Source organism: Xiphophorus couchianus, chromosome 14, assembly GCF_001444195.1.
Source record: "Xiphophorus couchianus chromosome 14, X_couchianus-1.0, whole genome shotgun sequence".
In the NCBI taxonomy this organism is placed as follows: domain Eukaryota; kingdom Metazoa; phylum Chordata; class Actinopteri; order Cyprinodontiformes; family Poeciliidae; genus Xiphophorus; species Xiphophorus couchianus.
This window is the reverse complement of record NC_040241.1, coordinates 18,976,472-18,999,119: the sequence shown is the minus strand read 5'-3', so window position 1 is coordinate 18,999,119 and position 22,648 is coordinate 18,976,472. Positions and strand designations below refer to the sequence as shown.

The 22,648-nt window shown below is 41.1% G+C and overlaps 1 protein-coding gene across 1 annotated transcript in view; it reads left to right on the top strand.

The window, feature by feature from the left end:
- efnb3b (ephrin-B3b) overlaps positions 1–22,648 on the top strand; it is a 120,043-nt gene that overhangs the window by 37,000 nt on the left and 60,395 nt on the right. Inside the window, exon 2 of the mRNA XM_028038250.1 lies at positions 14,394–14,683. Within this exon, the coding sequence (XP_027894051.1) occupies positions 14,394–14,683 (290 nt within the window). The remainder of the gene's footprint in view (positions 1–14,393; positions 14,684–22,648) is intronic.

The window sequence follows — 22,648 nt, the reverse complement described above, 5'->3', positions numbered from 1 at the left end:
CGCACATGGGGAGGGCAGACCCCTCGAGAGAGCTCCTACATGCATGAACGCATGTGGATGCCCTTCGAAGCACACACACACACACACTGCTGATGCAGGGAGCACTGAAAATGTAGGTGACCCACACTGGGGCGGGTCAGCGTCTCACCTCACTCCTTCCCTCCCAGTGGGATGAATATTAGATGTTTCTCTTTCTGTGTGTGAGTAAAGCTCGGAGAACAGGACCGAGAGCCGCTGCATGCATTTTAACCTCTATTCCTCCAAAGCCCAGGGTGACCTAATTAAATTAGTGAGGTGGTTGGAGTGAATGAGTTAAAGGCTGAAGGGCCTTTCTCACATCAGGGGGAAACACCAGCTGATACTATCCATGCATGTATGTGTATTTTTATGATCTATGTCATGGTAAGCTGTAAAGTTAAACTTACTGAGAAGCGCAGAGGGAGCTGCAGAGGGTCTCTGGCATGAATGTGGCTGCGTTTCCGTTGAGCTACGTTCAACGGAAAAGTAAACTGGAATTACAAAAATAAACTCGCTTAATGAAAACATGGCAATTTTGAGAAAAAAAACAAACGTGTTTTTCGATCAAAAGTTTTTGTGCTAATTGATTTTTCATCTGTATTTAAAATTTGTGTAATTTTCTTTTGCATCACACAAGTTATGTGATCCAAATGTTACTACTGGAAGAAACGACAAAGAAGACGACAGGAAGTGGTTGGAGGATGATGGCACTGTGTGTTTTTTAATGCCTTATCACATGAACAAACTTTTCACGTGTGATTTTAATTGCGTTTCTTATTTAATAAATTGTGTTTTTTTCACATTAGCGCAATGTCGACAAAGTTTTGCTAAGATTTCTCATGAAAACGCAGCTTGTGTGGGTCTGGAGGGTATCTTTCATCCGCTGTCGAGTCGTTTCACATGATGTCTGTTTGTAAGCAGCAGGGGTCTTCTCTTTCTCTTCCTCGCTCTCATGCTTACATACTTGTGCACACACGGGAACACACACAGAGCTGTCAGGGTCTGCAGTTGCTCTGTCACCTCACACCTCTGCAAGACAACCTTAATAGGACCAATTCAGCCTGCTGCAAATCATCCAGAGTGCACTCTGGAAACGGGCAGGGTGGGGGAGACTAAAGAGGCACTAGAGCAGATTTAAGAGTCAAGATTAAGTAAAGATTGGGAATGCTGTATATATGAGATGGGAAGTCAGGAATATGATTTAGGTTTATATGATCACCCAGAGGGATGGTTAGATTTCCCCACTTAGAAACAAATCAAAACATGGCTTTGGACAGAAAGCGTCTCTGTGGTTTTTTGGTTCCTGGTCAGTCATCGAGTTTGTTTTTAGACACCTGTGTAATGCTGCCAACCTTAGCTGACACCGTTAGAAAAATACTTAAGGATGAAAACTATACTTTTCTTTATGAGTCGAGAAAAGGCGCCAACTTCTTAAACTAACTCATTACGACCTCAAGATTTATTACCACAAAGCTGAGAATCAAAGGTTTTCTTAGGGTCGGGGTTTGGATAGGATTATTTTTTCATTGGGCAGACACTGAATTCATTTTATCAGATATGCTTGAGATATTACGTATAACAGAAAAGTGTATTAAAAAAAAGAAGAGATTTGTGGTAGCTTACACGTTTTTACTTTTCTCCTCCAATAGAATCCAGATGGTCGCCTCCCTAAAAGCAACCAGGTTCCACATGGTCAGCCTGAGTGAGATCAGACTTGGTTCATCATAATCTATTGCCTTTGCAAAATCTTAAATTCTGAAAAATAGATCCAAAGAAAAGTCATACAAAAACAGAGTCCATTTTTGCAACAATTTTCACATTCAGTTTTGGCACGTTCAACAAACGTTTGTGGCTGTAGCTGAGCAGCGGTGCCAGAGACGCAAGAAAAGCTGGCAAGTTAGCATTAGCACTAGCTAGCATTAGCTTGTCGTAAGCCAGCTGGACTTCTTTTCAAATCCAAAAGTCTGTGTGAAATATGTTTAAGCGACAAAAAAAGTTCCTTTAAAACTGGTCATTAACAGCCGCCATGATAAAAAGCCAAAGCAATGTAACCATAATCCTGACATACCCAGACAAACTACTTTTCACTTATATTTATTTTCCTTTTATTGCTGGATTTGACCAGCACTGCCTGAAAATAAAATGAATTTGAGGCAATATATTGATGTGTTGGTGGCCATCAATTTAAGTTCATGGATATCAGAAAATCAATCAAAACTTATGAGAACCTTAGGGCGTTAAACAGATCAATAATGTAAACATATGAAAATAATTTCTTTAACTGATTGATAATTATCTAATAAGTCTTGTTCTTGGGATTCAGTTTGCTTCCTTCTTACAGAGATATTTTAGGAATGCTTCAAGCAACTGAACCAATGCATTGTTGGAGAAAAAAGGTTTTGAGTAATGAAAAAAGGTATAGAGCTATAGAGATGTTAGAAAAAGAGCAAGGCAGAGGTTCACTGAGACACAAGAGGCTGTATATAGATTACTTTCTAGAGCGAACATTTGTAGGAGTCAAAAGAACCGGCGTAGAAAAAGTTCTGAGCCGGTGATGCAGGAGCAGAAACATAAAAAAATAAATAAAAAAAACAGGAACAAGGATGCAAATGAGAAAGAGATGAACAAGAAAAGAAAGTGGGGGGGATGTTTGCTTGAGAAAAGTTTCTGTCTGACCTGAATATGGTTGCGTTGTTCAGCTTTGTTCAAAGAGGAAAAGAAGTATCTCTGCACAGTATTTCTTTTTTCTTTTTTCCAGTTAGCTCTAGTTTCTCTTCATGATGCAGCTACAAGTTTCAGCTTAATGCGATACGCTCATCCGCCGCATTGCATCGTATTGTATGGAAGGTAGTGAACGCAGCAGGAGCAGAGCGACACGACAGATGAGGGGTGTGTTTTTCATGGCGCAGACAAACGCAGTGTGTGTTGCAATTTGTATGCAGGCGTGTGTGTGTGTGTGTGTGTGTGGACGTGCTCTTTTCAAATGCCAAAGCATCCAGCGTGCCTCCATCCCGTGTCTCTACGGTTATCCGGAGTGTGACATGTACTGGATGTGACATGGACGCTGCAGCGTTCTGGACCGCCTTCGGACAGCAGGATGAGCTTGTGTGTGTGCGTGCGTGTGTGTGCAATGACAAGGACACAGTTACCTTCAAAGTCCCATGATGCCAACTAACTATTCAAACAGGGCTTTGCATCCCCCCTCCTGCTGACCGCCTCCTCCCATCTCCCTGCTGCTGTAAGCCTTATCGTTCTAGCTTTACCTTCCTCTCATCCCTCGTTCTCCCGTGCCATATGGAAACCATTACAGCCGTTGTCGTTTCTCACCACCTACATTCCCGGGGGCTTTTTCGATGCTCACTGACTTTACATCAACCTCGTGCTCCCGTCTCCTTGTTCATGCCGCTCCTCATAGCAGGCTTATCTGTTGTTCTTTCACCTGCCTGTTTCCATTTCCCCCGAAACATCAATTTTACCCCCCCATCCCTTTGTTTTGCTGCATGAGGCTGTAAATCTTGCTTGTAAATTGCCTTGGTGGATGGATTTTGTCCTGAATGACACTGCTTCGTCTTCTGTTTCACTGTAATCGGCCATGTTTGGACTTTAGAAATGATTTTACATACAATTAGCTTTTGCATTGAAAGATTTTCACCCTTATTTGAGCTTTATTTTGGGCTTCGCCAACTAGAGACGTACTTGTCTATTTATCCTCTAGACATCCTACTATTAGCGGGTTCCGTCAAGCATTTCTTTGTAGATTTTTGAAGACTCACAATAACAAGGTCAGTGGAGACAGGTGTATTTGTCTTTTTGTGGCTGCACCAGGTGGTTTTCGCCTTACTTTAGATCAGTGTCCTATTCTTAATAGGCCACAGAAATGCTGTCATTGGAAAAACAGTATTTGAAGATGTAGTTTTTGTTTTTTCCTCACTGTTGAGAAACTTTTTTTTAGACTTAAAGTATGCAGAAAGTCAAGGTCAGTGGAGTATTCATTAAAGATTAAGACACCAGAAGCATAATTCTCACTTCACCCAGAGATTTTAGATGGTTGTGATTGCAGATGCTTCGAATACAAGAATCTATTTTAGCAACATACAGCACCTAAAACCTTTATTACCTCTGTTAGAAAAGGTGTGTGAAGGAGAACAATGAACAGATTGCAGGATGAATGATTAACAGATGGACAGACAGACAGATGGGTGCATAGATCCATGGAAGGGTGGTTGGATAAATGAATGGATGGAAGGACTGATAAATGAACATTTTTCCAGACTTTTTCCTTCTCTATGTGTATCCAGAACTTACAAATTATGAACTCTAATTCCATTTTTTTTCCAGACCAAGGAGGACTCCTTCAGTTTTTAATCAAAAATAATCAAACCTTGTATTTTCCTTTTGACTTTTTATATAAACTGGCAGGAATGTTATCAGAATGTTTTAAATTATCTACCGCACCCCCCGGAAACAGCAACGCTCCAAATGCCCGTTTGAAACGTTCCCTTCTTTTCTATAAAGACCTGATTAAAGCTGCATTCATTGCTACAAATCCAAGCCCCAAAATGCTGATTTATAGGGAAAAGTCACCATATTGTGTTTCTTAGTGGCCTCATTCAGATTTCTTCCCGACACAGTATCTGGAGTCTTTCTGGAGGCCATCTGAGAGAGCTTTGATCAAGTAACCTCAGCCAGTTAGTATTGAAACGAAGTAAATCTTCCTCTTTACGTCCACCCGCCAACTGAACAAACGTCATTAAAAACAAAAGTTCCTGGATGGAAAGCTTTCCATCCTTCCCTGCTCTCCATTCACATCCATTCTCATCCATAATAAAAATGTTGGGAGGTATCTGGGCCACTGCTTTTGGAGAGAGACTCTCATCAATTTACATTATAGCTCTCTGTTCCCTCCTCTGTGTCTCTTTCCTAACCATTCTCTGTCTCCCTCCATCTCATACAAATGGGCCTCCATCTCTCTGCAGCTGCATACACACAGTCAAAGACCACTTTCTGCAGCTCCACTCCAGGGTATATGGTTCTTTAATGAAGACAGTAATAATGATTATGGATATTTTAAAACCATCTGACGGGCCCTGTGCACTTATGAAGGCAGAAGTCTCAGAGTCTGGGATCAAAAGGACCCGTCCGACGAGAGGGGATCTTCGAAAACAAACGCAGGATGTGCCTGATGGATGGATAATAACACAATTAAAAAGCAGACAACAGATTGTGTTGAAGCTGATTTCCGGCATGCATGTGGAAGACATTTCTATGCACTTTCTATGATTTTTTGATGCGGGGGTCCTTGGGTTCAGCCGGCAGAACGGGGGTTTCAGACGGCGTCTGCGCTGATCAAAGATGAGGTCAGGATAAAAGAGCAACAACATGAGTAAAATTTAAAAGCTCCTGAATCTTTTATTGTAGACCCAGCCGAGCCGTGTAGAACATAACCGGTCAGGAGCGCTGGGAAAAGCAGGTTTGTTTTTTTCCCCTTTTACAAAGTATGCTCTCAAGAGACAAATTGGTTCAGTTCGTGATTTCTGTACACCCAAGCAGATGTTTCACGTTATATATTGTTGGTGTTTCTTCCAGGACTCCTGATTGCTCCAACAGGAGGCTGGAAATGGATAGTCCTATCTCTGTGTGGGTGCCCAGAAAATTTTTTCTTTTTTAAAAAGTTGATTTAATCCAGTGCTGAGGCTTGAAACAATATTTTTCTTCAAGAAAAGTTAAAGCTGCCTGCGAGGAGAAGTGGATAACTTTACATCTGCAGATTGTCTCAATCATTGTGTTCATACTCGAAAACCCGTCACTTCTTCTCTTGGTCGATTGGACTCTCATTAAAGATAATTTGAGAAAAAAAACAGTGGATTTGAGTCCAACATTTAAATGTGATATATTATCCTTCCTTGAATAGGTTAGAATGGGTTCATGGTCTATACAAAACATGTTACATTTTCTTTGAGGGTGTCTTGTCACTTTAAATCCGAGTGAGGAGCTGGCCACGTCTCAAAATTCAACATTTACACTCAGACAAGAAAATGACTGCAAGCAGATTAGCAATTATACAACTGTACAGCAGAAGTAGAGCCTCCTGCACAACCAACAAGAGTGCAGCAAGTAGTTTGTCAAGAACAAGACACTTTTCTTTTCCAGCAGCCATTGTACACCACATACAGCGATAAAACCAGCTGACCAAACTTGCTGAAATGCACAGCGTAACTCAACAGTTGAGAGGTTAGTGAAACGGCTCTTTTTCCAGACACCAAAAAACTTTCATTTATTGCCAAAAATGTCTGGGTGGTTTCTTTTAAGCACTCCAGCTGTTTTTAGAGGCAGTTGAGATCCAAATGGAAGTGTAAAAACATGCAAAAAGTGAATTTTGCGCAATAGGTCCCCTTTAGGGTTCAAGAAATCAAAGTGATGAAAATGGACGTAGATCGGGGGAGCGCCTCTCTAGAAAATGAGACCCTGAGGATTTTCCTTGAGCACCAGCCACTTCGAAGACGTGCAGGTGTTGTGGCTCAGCAGGAGTCCTGCCGTGGCCAATCGGTTTGCTGCTCCTCTGAGCATGGACGCCATAACTCCCCTTCCTCTTTCCTTGCGTTTGACAGCGTGTGTCCATACAATACAAACGAGGAGGAGGCAAGGCGAGGTCATTTGGGACCCTCGGTGTGTGATTATGCTGCGTATACCATGAGATTAAAGCAGACAGCTTTATGCACCGGAGGCCCCGCCATAAATCCCCCCCAACCCACCCGGCAACGCTGTCATTGTTTGCTTAGCTCTCTTATAGACGAAGACGCGGCTGTCACTCCCTGGCTGCACTCAAGCTCCACATCAAACCCCCAACAGACAGACCAGGAAGCTGAAGTTCACAAGATTCAAACACTCGTCTTGGTCTTTGCCCTTTGATGCTTTATCACTTTTCTCTCTCTTCGCCATCGTGGCTCTCTGTTTGTTCCCGCGGGTTTTCTCGGCGCTCTAGCTCACCTGCCCCCATCCCACACACTCAGACACGTTTTGCTGCCTTCCCGCCCCTCTCCACCTGGCTGCACCTGTGTGCCCGGCTTTGGTGCCGAACGTGGCTCAGGTTGCTGCTTTGGAATCTGGGAAATGTTTGAGCTGCCTGATATGCAAAGGCAAGCAGGGGAGGCAACGCACAGATGCACAGGAGTAGAGCAGTGCAGGGCTAACTTTGATCTATTTTTATGGGGGTTTATGTAAGAAAGTGATACATATTTGTGAAATTACATGAAAAAATGATAAAATGTTCTGCCTTCTGGGGTATCTCTCTTACAGCTTTACTCAGTCTGGTTGGTAGAATTACTCAGGCTCAGTCCGACTGGATGGAGCATGCCTTGACAAAAAATCTCAACAAATTTTAGGTCTGGACTTTGACTGGGCCATTTTGAGAACATCGATATACTTTTATCTAAACGACTCGATTGTAGTTCAGACTGTATCATGAGGACTGTTGTTCTCCTGGATCGACTGTTTTGCAGCCTGTAACTGGTTTCTGTCTTGTATTTATGCTGCGTTCCAGTTACCTGGGAAGTGGGAACTCCAAACTAGATTTGACATCAGACCTGAGGTAACAGCTTTCTAGTTAAGAAGTTGGAATTTTAACATAGTGACGGCAATAAACATTGTTGCAAAAGCTCCGACAAGCGTCATATTAAGCTTTACTTTCCATAAGCAAACGGCACTTTTAATTAGTTGAGCTTGGAGTTGCAGGCGCTACATGTAGCATTGATTTTAGACTCACTTTTGCTTGTGCGTATTAAAATAATCGTGTTTCCACCTTATTACTTATTACAGCTTATTACTGTTGATGTCAGGAGTGGCCATATTGAAACACAAAGTCGGCCTTATAAGTTGTAACTCGGAGTTGCTCCCAGTTTCCCAGTGGGAAATCCGACTTCAGAGGTTGTTCCAGTTGAGTTTTCCGACTGGGAAGTTGGAACTTCCCAGTTCACAGCAAGGCTGGAATGCAGCATTAGTTTCATCCAGCTTCCACTGACCGCTCAGTGGAAGAATTGATGTTGCCAACACCATGTTTAGCTGTGTGAATGGTGCATTCTGGGTAAATTTAAGTATTGCTGCTACATAAAAAAGTGTTAATTTTCTGCCACACCTTGGGTTTTATAGGCGAAAACGTTCATCCGAAGTCAGTTTATAGCTTTCTCTCTGAGTAAATAGGGTTGAATATGGCAGGCAAACTTTCCAGATTTGTATTCGCAAAATCACTTCCCTTCCACTTCACAGTCATGCTCCACGTTTCTGCCGTGACTTTGTTGCAAAGTGACTAAACGAGGGTTTTTAGGGAGCGGTGTGCACTCAGGAAGACACGCGAAAGCAGGCGCAGCTGGTGAACCTCAAAATGGGGGTGAATTTTATTAGAAATGAAGCAGGTTGTGCAAAATTTAAGAAGTTTTAAAGCTGAAAGTGCAGAATGATAGATGAGGGATGGCAAGCAGGAGGTGTAAAAGGTCGTGCGGGTGGGGGGGGGGGTGACACTTGAGTGTTCTCGGCTCCGCTCGAGGGTCGCGGCAGGGCGATGCTCGGGTTGAGAAAATGATGTTTCTGCCCTCATGAAAGAGCCGAGAAGAGAAAAGGTTTGAAAGCCCACCCTCTCCATCCCTTTCCCCACCCATCGCTCACCCCACCTCTCCGTGTCACCTCTGGCCCCCTCCAGCCTCCCATGCCATGTTTCAAAGTGTGGCCACATGAATGGCTCTATTGTTGAAGGCTGAGAAAAAGGGAAGGGGAGACACGGAGCGAGGCAGAGTGGACAGAGGCAGAGATGAGAGGGAGTGAGGGGAATAATGAAGAAAGAAAAACGAGTGGTGAAAGACTGAGAGAGAAATGTGCCTGAAAAGAAAAGAGAAAAGGGAAAATGCAGTGTTGCTCTGGGCTGCTTCTGAATTGGATGATTTATTTAGATCTGGTCATGGAGGAACTCTATAAAGCAGTTTATAGGCTCACCTCACTTCACGTTTTTTTTTCCGATTTTTGCTCTGAGATTCATCCTCCTTGTTCTTTTTCTTTTTACAGTTTGTGAATTTTACAGCCATCTCTGAGGCTCACAAACTAACCTCCGTTTTTCCCCATTGAACTTAAAAGTGGATTTAGAGCATCCACACAAACTTTATTGGTGCTACCGCATGCTGCGCTGCAATCCGGGAGCCGGAGAATGTGAATTCTGGGATAAATCCACGCTGTCTTCCTTTTTTCTGCACCGCTTGATTAGATTGGGACAAGGTCTCCAAACCTCATCCTGTTTGCTGTGCGCTCAGGTGCTATCACCCACTCTCACACAGAAACACACGTCAGCTAGGTTAACCTGGGTTAACGCAGTAAATCCACACTTTGAACATGGATCATAAAATTGAGTTTTCGCCGTGAATCTCTTCAGAATCCACATTTTTTTTCTCCCCACCACCACATTTCCACTGATTCCTGCTTGTTTTCCTTTCCGTCTTCCACCTGAAAGCTGCCCAGTAGCTTCACATGCTCAACACTTGCCCTGTGAGCATGCGAGTGCGTGTTTGCTCTGCCATTCTGCGGCGCAGCTCGGCTGTGACTCAGGATACCATCAGATAAAGCTTACACAATGTGTCATGCAGGAAGCATAAAGGTGCTTGTTTTTATAAGAGTGGGTGCCAGTTGATTTCATTGTTCATGTTTGGAGAAAACCAAACCTGTGTGTGAATGTGGGTGGATAAGCCTGGACAAACCTTTTGTGTTCAGCACAAGGGGTATAGGCGTGTGTGTGTGTGTGTGTGTGTGTGTGTGTAGCCTACCAGTTAAACAGATTTTTTTTCTTCATGGCTGCAGAAGCTTCAGGATCTACCACCATGTTTACATTTCAGACTCTATAAATGGTGCGAATGCCAGTCTGAAGCCGACAGGAAGGAGAGATATGTCTGTGTTTATAAGTGTTGAGTGAAGCTGAGCGCCTCGCCTCTCCAGTCCAAGTATGGCCTGATAACCCCTGGTGACCTGCGTAATGAGAAGTGGAACAGTGGTTTTCCCAGCAGGCCTCGGGGGCCCCGTCCGAGCCGACGCTCCTCGCGCCGCGCTCTGAGCGCCCGCCTCAAGCCAAACACACCTGCTGATAACGGCTGCATCTCATTTTGGAGCAGCAGGCCCGTTGACTCTTAGCACTAGGAGGTAACGCCAAGCTTGATGGATGTGACTGAAAGTACGGGGGCGCAGCGGAAGATTAAAGGGGGTTTCTGTTTACCTCGGATCTTGGAACGATGCTCTCCACTATTTCATGGTGTTCCAGCTGCAAATCTGAAAAGTGGTGGAATTTGCTTAAAGTCTAAAGAAAAATGGTCACTCAGAAAGAAGTTGTCCATTTTGGTGTGCAGCTGATTGAAAGTGAGGAAAATGATGGCGCTTCTGGATTGGCAAATGACAGCTAATGGCGTATCAAGCAGCATTGCTGAGTATTTCAACTTCCTAAACTGTTTTTTCTTTTGAATATTTTGCATATCTGAAAAAAATCTGCAAATTTTCTCTAAATATGTAAGAGTCACATCTCATAAAACAATCCATCAACTCTGAACAGAAACAATACGGGGGTCCCATTGTATTTTCTTTTCGTAAACAATTTGTTTCTCTCTTTTTTTAACCTAAAAATAGAAACAAAATTATTTTAATCTGTTCCTTCTTCCCAACTTAACCTTTTTCAAAAGGTCATGTAACTCTAAACTCTAAACTAGTTTTATTTAGCTGGACTCAGGTCAAAGATTCCTCCTTGAATTGCAAAACTTGCAGACCTCTGACCTAAACGTTTGCATATCATTTTATTTGCATTTTGGTAAATTAATTAAGTAAAAAAAAAAAAGAAAGAAAAAAAGCTTAATTCTCATGAAACTGAATATGCATTAAACATTTTCCCCATTCGATGGGGCTCTGATCCCTGTTTCTGCCAGTTGATTCCCCCTAATTTGTGCTGCATAATATTAGGAAAACATGCGAACATGCTGGTGAATTTTGCAGTAGTGATATAACTTCAAACAGTTAAACAAATACTTAACACAGGTAAAATGCGTATGCTTTTGGTTTATTGTAAACACACATAAAACCTTTTTCTTAATAATTGTTATGTTCCAGCACTTATTACATTAATAAAATAGGAGAAAATAGTCAGGTTTATCAAGAGTGGATGTTATAAGGACTAAAAACCGAGTACATCTTTTCTCTTTTGCTTTTTTTTTTTTCGTTTTGCAGCTGCGGTTCTTAAAAACAGCAGCAGACCAGTTTATCTAGGAGCAAAATTAAATTAGTGCGTTATGCCTGCAGTCTGTACAGCTGAAACTAATGAGAGAGGCACTGCCTGTGAAAAAGTTCTTGCTTTTCTATCTAATTCTATTACCAAAAATCAAATTGTCTCATTTTCAGTGCCTCGTAATGTTCTTAATCGTGAACTTCTATGATTATTTTTGGCTTCCAAAGAAAGTTAGGAAAGTTTTCTTTAAGAAAAAAAAAAAAGTTTGTAGGCTATAACCCAGTTTCATTAGCTTGTTTTACCAGTTTTTGTTACGCAGTTTTTTGGTTAACATCTGACAAAAATCCACCTAATGACTTGACTTTTAACCTTCATCCAGATTCAGAAAATTACAAATTAAATGTTGTAATTTTCAATTGCAATTATATGTTGCTGTTTACAATATTCTCCTTCTCACACACAGTGCTAAAGTCTTTGAAATAAACAGATGGTTCCATAAAGCTATTACATAAAGGGGGACGGGAAGTAGTGGCATAAATGAATCATTTCTGTTATCTGCCTCCACTTGTTGTTTTACGGGTGAATGGAAACAATGCCTCGGATTATGCTAAATGGCTTTAGCAAGACTAAATGACTGCAATCCTGAAATTACTAAATAATTGTGACAGGTCAGGCTAAAAGGTGAGCTTGCTTTTTTTTTTTTTTTACCTTTGATTCAACAAATAAAACTGTCACTTCCCGCTTTATTTGACACCGGCGCAATTTGCTGTTTCTGACAGAGCAGTTATGCAACATCCCTTCCTTGTCTTTGTGCGCTTTGTGATCTTGCATTGTTTACTTTTAATACTCAAATGGTTGTCTGACAGCAGAACAGAGAGAATAATTAAGCGGGGATTTTTTATTTTTTTATTTTTTCCATGTTTCTGTGATTCCCAAGTGTTCATGTGGATTTGTTGAAAACAGAAGCAGCATCTCCTGCAGAGGTAAAACAAAGTAAAATGGGCTAGTTTAACATTCAATCACTTCCTCCCACTTCCACATCACCGTGTCACTTAAGATTTTGTGAGAGTGGGAAGTCTTTCCCCTCCCATTTGAATCTTTCCTGCTGCAAACTGTTGTGTCTGTTCCCTTCAGTTGTAACATTCAGTTAAACCGAGAAAGTGTCACAACACGTGCGTCTGTGCTACTTTCTGTTCCTCTGCTGTCTGCTACGTCTGCTAACCTGCTGAATTAGAGTTACTGTCGGCCTCGGGAGCTCTGTTCATAACTCGGTATTTGGCCTTATCAGGACAAGATGGCCTTGTGCTGTGAGTCGGGTTGACGCAGCCTGAGTCATTGCTCGAGTTCTTGGCCTTTTTCTTTCAGCTCAGGTTAGAGCTGCACACGCTCTAACCAAGAAAAGTCTTTCTTGACTTTTGCTTTTCTTAAGTTCTCGTTAAATCTGGAATTTTAATGGTTTCATGACTCCCAGTGTTTAAAAATATATATAAAAATATATATAATACATCATAGATGAAAGTGAGAAAATGCCTTGACCTCTTTTGTTTCCCATGGTGATTATTTTCGGTGTTTATCCTATTTTCCTCCGTCCTATAGAAACCTGTTTTCCAAGAAGTGAGAAAAATAAAAAAAAAGAAACCAGCAGTTTCTTGTATTGAAATATTCCCTCAAAACTGAGCTTCTGGTTCATTAGGCTGAAAATAATCTGATTTAAAATCAAAAACAATTGGTGGGAGAACGTTTTCCAGTCCAGATGATTGAATTAGAATCACTTTGTGGATTTGGATGACAGGTGTTGGATCGCCACGCAAACACACTTCATCCTGAAGTGGATGACATACTGACACCAAGACTGCTTATTTCCAAACTAATTAACTGTACATACCTGAGATCTGGCTCTGACAGCGTTGTTCTTTGTTCTGCAGCTCTGCTCAGATGGTTGTCTGCCTGTGTTTCTACCTCCACGGACATGCCTCAGTTCTCACTTCTAAATATAAACACCGCAGAAACAAATGGCGGGAGAGGGGGGGGGAGGGAATGAAAATGAGCTCAGAGAGAAGACGTTCTTCAAAAAGGGAAAAAAAAACTTTTTAGAAAACGCTTTGAACTGCTGTTTTGATCTTTACTTTATGCATGCATCCATATTTGGAGAAGGGAAGTCTTTATTGTAAAGTGTCTCTACACTTTTTGAGACCTTAAAAGTCAAATATATGAATAAAGACAACCTACATGTGTGATATTTGCATAGCTATGGGCATAAGGGTAGTGTTTCTCTACTACAATACATATATAGAGTCAATTCATTAAAGACATAAAGCAGCAAATGGTAGTTCAGCACAATTTGATCTGCAGGGGGAGCTTGCATATTTGCTGTTCAGTATTAGTGGATTTTTCTGTTGAACGCAACTCAAAATTACTTCTTAAAAATTCACCTACTTGCTTATTTCTCCAGAGAGCCCATCTGAAGTATTTAGAAGAAAATGCAGCTTGGGAAAATTAAAAAATTAGACAAAATGTTTCTTTTTTGACATATCCTGTCTGGCAGTGAAGCACTCTGAACTGCTTGCCTGCCGAGGTGAAGATTTACCCTCACAGGTGGAAAGTTATGGCTTTCGCTTATTTTGACACACTGGTTGCAATAAAAACCAAAGTTGTTTCAAGCATCCAACAAAAATGTACAATCTAATGGATAAAGGTATAAAATTTGCCAATTAAGTAGTGAATAAAAAAAAAAAAAAAGTTTGCTCCCCCCCCAAATAGTTCAACAGACTCTTTCTTGACTTTTGCTTTTCTTAAGTTCTCATTAAATCTGGAATTTTAATGGTTTCATGACTCCCAGTGTTTAAAAATACATCTAAAAATATATATAATACATCATAGATGAAAGTGAGAAAATGCCTTGACCTCTTTTGTTTCCTATGGTGATTATTTTCAGTGTTCATCCTATTTTCTGCACAGCTCCTCCGTCCTAAAGACACCTGTTTTCCAAGAAGTGAGAAAAATTAAAACATAGTGGAACTAAGAGAGCTAAAAGACCCATCTGTTGCTCATTCAGCGGCAAAGACAGGTGCTGTATAAAGACTTTAATTAACCGCCCCCGCCTGCTAACTCCCCTCTCCTCCTCCTCCTCCTCCTCCAGGTTCAGGGACGACAAGGGCTATGTTCTCTACCCTCAGATCGGGGACCGGCTGGACCTCATCTGCCCCCCGCTGGACACGGCCCGCTCCACGCCGGAGTACGAGTTCTACAAGCTCTACCTCGTGTCGTCGCGGGAGCAGGCGGACCGCTGCGAGGTGATGGGCGCGCCCAACATCGTGCTGACGTGCGACGAGCCAACGCGGGAGCGCCGCTTCACCATCAAGTTCCAGGAGTTCTCGCCGAACCTCTGGGGCCACGAGTTCAAGAGCCTGCACGACTACTACATCATCGGTGAGCGGAGCGGTTGTGTGTTGAGCCATCCTGCAGGGTGTGGGTGGTGCTCGGTTGCAGGGGAGTGGGGGGTTGTTATGATTGCATGGTTGATTTCTGATTGTGCCTGAGTCTGTTTGTTTATTCCCCCATAATGAAGACGCAGATTGGGCGGGTGTGTTTATGGTAATTATGTCAGAGATCTGTGTTTAATCTGGTCTGCAGGCGGGCACAAAACTACAGGACGCTCCTTAGAAAAGAAATTACCAGATGACCGTAATGATTCCAGCAGTAAAATTTCTCCCAAAAAACTTTCTCCCACCTTATTCTTTTGACTTCTCACTCTGTCAAAAGAAAGTAATATTTCTTGACCTTGTTCACATTTTTCTGTGCTATGACCACAAGCCTTTTTGTATTTTGTTGGAAAGTTATGTTCCACCCCAAAAGTAGCTCATGACTGCAATGAAAAATGTTTCTACCATTAGCTCCAGTGAGTTCAGACTTTGTGAGACTCTCATTTGCTCCATTTACTGTCTGGAAGTCTGCTGGGTTGTGTCATTCCCAGCGTCCTCCGTTGCGGCATCTCCGAACATTAATTTGCAGGTCTTGTCACAGATTGTTAGTTGGATTAAGTTTTGTACTTTGACAAGGCCGTTCAAGCATGTTTAGGGTCTGTTGATGCAGATACTTCATCCAGGACTGAGCAGCTTCTTGTTTCTCTCCCCTCTCTTTCAAAAGCCATGCTGTGGTCTGAATGCAGACACACAAGTAACATTTTTGCCTCATCTGACCGCATTAACTGAATATTTTCTGCTTTTGACCGGTGTTTTAAAATGATAATAGAAAAATCTCAAGGCCTTCTGTCATTTTGACTGATTACAGTTTGCACACATGACCACTGTGTGTGTAAAGTTGAAATAGAGGTAACTAAATCCATCCAAAAAAAACCCCATAATCTCTGAGCTCTCTTCTAACAATGTTACTCCTGCTAAATGCTAGTACCCTTCATGTTCACTGAATGCTTCTGCTTCCTCTTAGTTTTTTGCATAAAATCTCAGTGACATCTCAAAGTTGATGGTTCTAATGTGGCAAAGGGAGAAATTACAGGGGAACAAAAACTTTTTAAGTCACTGTATCTTCTTTTGTGTGGGATTTTGCGAACACCAGTCGATCCTCTCTGCTTTGTCCTGGTCGAGTGTTGGCGTCTGTTTGTCGTCACTGCCAGCTTTCAGCGACCATGAACGGAGAGGCTGAAATTTGTTTTGGTTTACTCATAAAGGTTTGTTTGGAGCTAGGCTGCGCCCGATGAGGTCATCGAATCGAGTCCGGCCGAGCGTCTCGGCATCGGACGGAACAATCTGGGAGGAAAAGGTCGCGTCATATGAAACCTGGGGGTTGTTTCTAAACACATGCCCAGAGTCAAGCGGGTGTAGCACTCGCAGCCCAGAAACACAAAGAGCACATGCTTGCATACGAGAAGCACTCCCACCGCCCACAAGTTTCCAATACAAACACAGGCCCTGTAAAAACACCCCAGGAGCGAGAGATTGAGCAGGATAGACAAAGAGAGAGACCCTGTTTGATTCCCACAGCTCTCCACCCACGCACCTGCGAGCTCTTTTCACTCAGGTGTGCAAATGCTCTTTTCAGTGTTTTCTGTCTGCTGTTGCTGGAGAGGAGGGAGGGAAAAAAATGAAAATGAAGGAAGGTGGGACATGCAGGGAGAGAGAGAAAGAGGGAGATGGAAATAAACAAAGAGAATAAGGAATCTTCCAAAGTCAGTCAAGTCCCTCTTGCCTCTTTGTGTTCTATATTTGTTCGGTGTTTCTTTTCTTGCTCTTGGTTTTCACTATCAGTTCTCATAGCCGGCACGTTTTGTGAGGAGAGGTGAGGCACTGGGCATGTTTCCCTTTCACCCTCCCTCAGCTGCAGCATACTAATGGCTCTGTTTAGCTTGATTCAGTTCATTCACAACAAAAGTCATCTCAGTTGCACAGAAAAAGCAAACAGGTCCCATTTACATTTAAATATTTGCTCTAATTACATTGTCAGATTGGATGTGAATGACTTTATGGGAAATCTCCCTTCATCTCCTGCCCTGTTTTCATTGTTACTTGAAGGGAAATAATGTACCAATCACAATTAGCTTGAAAACAACAGAGAACAAATTACTACAAGCGCAATGGGAATAAAAAATATTCAATGCCTTACAGAATTATTTATACCTTTTGAATTTGATTACATTTTGTAACCATGCACCAACAAATTTCAATGTGTTTTTTTTTAAGTTTTTTTTTCATCAAAACAACGTGGAACTTAATCTGGAGAGGAAGAAAAACGAAACGTGATTTACCTTTAAGTTTATTTTACAAATGAAAATCTGCATTTATATTCAGCCCCCTTGAGCAGAAACTAGCCTAATTGGCTTTGACTTGGCCATCCTAACATCCTCCACTGCCATTCTCAAGTCTTTTGCAGCCTCTAACAGTTTTTACTTCCGTACTTATAGCTCCATCCATCTTCCCATCAACCAGCTTCCACTACATGGCTTGTATCAAACTTTTATTGGAGTTTTTCCATGACGGACGTCGACAGACGTGTCCGAATTCACAGAGGAACCTTTTAGATGCTTTTTTGGAGTCTAGAAATCTAAAAGGTAGATTTCGATCGTCTCAACTGATTTATGTATGAGTTTAGTAATGGAATAAATGTTGAAACACTGCAGGGAATGTTAGTAGTAATAAGCCTGGATGGTAAATTAAAAAGTGACGCCTGGGTCTTTAGTAGCCATAAAATTGTGACACTGCAGTTTATTCTAATATGGAAGCTATGGAAGAGGAGTCAGTTTAAATGGGGGGTAAAAAGCATGAACAGAGCAGCAGCTGGCGAGTAGTAATGAAAGAGTAAACCTCCATGCTCTTTTTTTTGGTATTAATGTTAAAAACGTACCTTCCTCAATCTGGGAACTGAAAACAGTACAAGGATCCTCACTGAAGCGTTGATTCTGCAGAGAGAACTGTCCTCTGAGCAAACTACCGAGTTTAATCTAGTGGTGGCCAAACTGTCTGTCAAATGGGCCACAATCGTCGAGTCAAAAGTACTTGAGCCAAAAAGAATAAATAAATATGGAAAATCAATAAACTGAGCATTCAATAATGCAACAAAACTAAATAAAGTAGCCGGATTGTTTACAGAAAAGGGATGTTAAAATTATTCCGTAGGTGAAAAACGAGTTTGGCATGTTTTCCTTATTAAAAGAATAATAAATAATTTAAAATAATTATTTTGTGATGAACAGAAAAATTACAGACTTTTCTCAGGACTAAAAACAGGATTTAGATAAGCTTAATTATTATTTGAAGCAGACATAAGAGCACCAAAACTTGCATTTGGGTAAAAGTCACCAGAAAGGTCTGCATTTGAAGAGATTGCAAAAAGCCTGATTATTAAAAGACAAACACTTTGTGTTTTACCCATTTTCCAGAGTAAGATTTTAATTTGTCTGTAATACTTTTGTCCTAATCTTAAAGAAAACATCTGCAGTGAATCTGGTTGTTTTACAATTAGGTAAATGTAGAGATTATATAGATTTTCTTTTTAAAAAGAAGCCTGCATACAAGTGGTTCCAACACGGAAAGATATTTCTTAGATATGCACCGGTAAGGCTGGTCTCAGCTTTTACCAGTTTTTGGTTTTCTTTAAAGCATTTACCTGGTGATTTTAAGAACTTTAACGCATAAAAAGTTATCTTTAGCACATAAAAAGATTTGTGAAAATTGTTAGTAGCAATTCACCAATTAAATTTAACAGTCATGTTAGAAATGTGCTGCAGGATCTTTGATAGAGGTCTGAGTTAAATCCATCAGAAAATGAAGGATTTACAAGATTGTTCCCTTTCATGCATCAAAGGAGACATCACTAACCTTTTGCTGCGTCAAAGAGCTCGCTGTTTGATGTTGCATTATGAATATTAGTGGAGTTTTTCTTTTTTGAAACATTTAATGAACAGAACAAAAATCTTGTTTTTCCATTGACCTGCCGATCACTAGTCAGAGACATTTAAGGGGAAATTTGCTTTGATCACTGCCTGTTTGGATCACTAGTTTTCCTTATTTTGTGTTTGAAGTAGGAATGGACCTGGATAACCCTGATTAGAAATACCACTTTACACAAACATTTAAGGCGTTTTCACACCTGATAGTCAGATGGACTCAGTTTGACTGGGGACCAAAATTGCAACATTTGTTAGATTTTCAGCTGGTTTGAGTCGCTTTCACACTGCACTCTGTCAAACGAACCAAACACTTTGAAAAGTCTGTTCCCCTCCTCACCTGTGGTGGCGCTGCATCAAGAGCAACTAAAGGAAATGACAAAAAAACTTCTGAAGGAGACACTGAGCGCAACTTCCTTCTTCGCAAATGTAAATAAAAATGGAGTAACATCAGATTTTAGCAGTTGTAGGATTTTGCTGTAAAGACTATAGACCATTTCTAGATTTTTAGGTTTGTTTTGGTTGTATTTACCCAGAATGCCCTGAGTTTTTAAGCTGTCTCCAGTCTGCTTGGCATTCACATACAGTACGCATTCACACTGATGGCAAAACCTAGTCTTGTAGGTGGACCAGAGTTTGATCTGATTTAAGGGACCTTAAATCAGATCTGAGTTCGATTATAGATCCACACCTCCTCAAATGAACCCGACTTTATAGGGAAATAAACAAGAGTTGGAATAATGCAGACTAAACAGGCCTGGTGTAAATGCACCCTGAAACAAAAATGTACAAAACATTTCAAAAGCAGCTATTATTTGTTACACTGTGCTTTGAATATTATCTTCCATATGTATTTATTGTTGTAAACATAGGTTTAAACAGAGAGAAGTAAACACTCAGTAGTAGTAGTTAATATATTTTAGCCGATTATGCTTTTAATAGTGCAAAACAAACCTACAATCTTATGTTAGGTGCTCAATTAGTCGGACTATCTGTACAGTTAGCCAGCTGTAGATTGGTGGCAGGAAATCTTTCAGTTTTCTGTGTCTGAAAATACTTCCAAACAACTGGATTTGTCTCTATTCTAATCAAAGGAAACATGTGGGCATGCTACAGCAAGCTGACCGGCAGTGCTCAGTAAAAGCCGCCATGCCATTTTCTGCTTTAGCCCTTCCTATAAACAAGGCAGAAGCCTTCTTTCAAACATAGTGGCAGGTTTTCAGATTTTCAAAACTGTAACATTACGCGTCAAACCAGTAACTGGCAGCTGGTTGGTGTAACAGGTCCACACACCACCGTCAGAGATCTTAAGCTCTACAGGCGCTGACTTTATTTTCTGCTCAGAATCCAAATGTTATCTTCAACCCACAGATGTTGGATAAAAGCAATAACGTACAAATCCACACCTCCCCAACAATCTCTTGTGTTCGTCTCACTCTCCTGGACTCTCACCTGACAATCAGGTTTCCTCAAGACACAAACGCCTTTATCTGCAGTCACGCAGCCCAGACCGATCGATCGACAGCCTCTAGTCCGGTCGATCTTTGGCCGCAACACAAGGTCGCACACGCTCCATCACTTTCATATACGCTCCAAATTTTACAAATGGAGGGGATCGGCGAGGTAAGGAGATAACTGAGTACATCTTCAGACTGCGGCGTGCCTGTGATTGCGTGTCACTAATGAAGAATTGTATTCAGTCTCTCGTGAGATAATTAATTACAGTTTATCCAGCTGTGAATTTACAGCCGCGTATCTGCTAACCGGCCATGTCAGTGGAAATTACACAGAACACGCCGTGGACTGCGTTTAGTGGATGAGTTTAGTTGGGAGCGAGCATGTTTGTGCATGCACGTAAAGGCACCGATGTATGCAGAAGCCTCGGGGTTATCTTATTTTAATTAAGAAATATAACGTACCGTAATTTCATTTGCACACTGCAGAGTGGGCACACATGAAAAATGTTTGAACGGTGGAGGAAGCGGGTCGGTGGAAGTTAATTTCAAAGTCAAACCCATTACAGGGTACCTGTAACTTGGTTAAAGCCCACCGGCTGAACCGCTTCCTGTGCAATTTGTCACTATAATAAACACATAAAGTCATAATGAAACTCTGCATGTTCTGATTTCTACTCTAAAATTATCAGCAAGTAATGTAATTGATCCTCTTTTAAGAGAACTTGGTGATTTTCCAGTAAATCTAAACTCTCTTCAGCTTTAAGAGCCTCTAATTCATCACAGATGCCTCTGTTTTGTAATCAGATTACTTGAATCTCATTAAATGTAATTCTTTTCTTCCGTATCCTGGGGAGAGGAGAGAAAGAGCGAGGGAAATTGATTTGTCATACTTATTGATTGATGTTTTCATTCCTAACAGGAGGTCAGAGTTTATGTAAGCCTATTTCTGTCACTCTCTCACTCCCCGTCTCTCTCTGTCTGATTTTTCTCCCTCCCTCTCTCGCTCTCTCTCTCGCTCCCTTTCAGCGTCTCCACCCATGTGTCTTTCACCATTCAGATCCTGCAACACACTCACACATCAACAAAAACCACAAATCATGCCTTTCACTGCATTTAAAGAATGCTTTGAGAACAGCTGGGCTTGTGGAAGACACAGTATCCTGCAAGAATGCACATGTATCCTGTAATTGTTTAAGGTTAGCTAATTTACTTGACACTTTCCCAAAAAACATCAGCATCATCTATGAAACGCTAGCGACACTTTTTATAATTATTTCTGGAAGAAAACAGGCATCAGAAAGTTATGTTCAGGGACTGAGTGAAGCTTTTGTGTGACATTTATCTGCAGCAAAGCATTGTGGGTCATTGTGACACAAAAAATGTGAACAGGTGAGATGAGAGAGCACTTAAACATTCAACCCTAATGTCATGCTAAGCTATGCAGGTGCTATGTTGGTATAAGGTTACATTTATCTAGATATTTTTTACGTAGATATGTTTTGTGCAACCAGATGTTGGTGGTATTAGTAAAATAGATGCCGTATTGTGTATGCAATGCAAGAGTGTGGCGATAAAATCAATATTAACCACAAAAAACATTCAGAAGAGGAATATCCAGGCAACTTTTTGTTACTTTGACTGTGTGTCAGTTTCTCTAAATAAAATGGAATTTAGGTAGAAATACTGTTCATGCTTATTAGAATAATAATAATAATAATAAAAACATTTTATTGAGATAAATCAGAAAAGCCCCCCAAAATTTGGATCTTCTGTAAGTTCTGATTACATGATCTGATAATTATGTGTCCACTTGAGGACACTCAGACTATTAACTTTATGCCCAAGATATAATCGTTATATATAGAAAAAGAACAAAAACAGGAAATGATGTCACATTGAAAGCAAGTTCAACAAACTAAACGTTACACCCTTCATGCCGATATACAGGCCATGTAAGTAAACTGCGGCTTCAAACATGACACGACGGCTTCGTATATAAACTTCAAAGACTTAAGGTTTTAGAAAATCCACCATATTTCTTCACATCTGGACCCACATTTTAAATCATCCGACATATACTGCAAAGGTAAGAAGCAGCTCTGTGCAATGGCCTGTTTAGTCCCAGGTGGTTCTAGTTCCAATCTAGGCCAGCTGATTCTCATAACAAGAGAAAGGTTCTGATCCCTGGTCAGACCAAAGTCACTTTAGCAATCTCTTTCTTTTTTTGGGATTTTATTTGTTGGAGTGGCGTAACTGTATTCAGTTCTGGTAAATACTATATCAAACCATGAGAAGATTAAAGTAGATTAGTTTAAACCGCTGACAGTGGAAGTGACCCATGACAGATGGCTACTTTAAGAGACAAAGAGACAAAATCTGCAAATGTCCTCAGTGGGGAAGTAGAACTAAGCAGCAGCAGCAGGTCAAACTGAAAGACAATCACAACATAATGAATTGTTTTAAAACAGGTTAGAAATAGCCAGAAGATTCGGACCAGAGTTAACATCCCTGCTGATCCGGCTCCCTTCATGTTCTTCT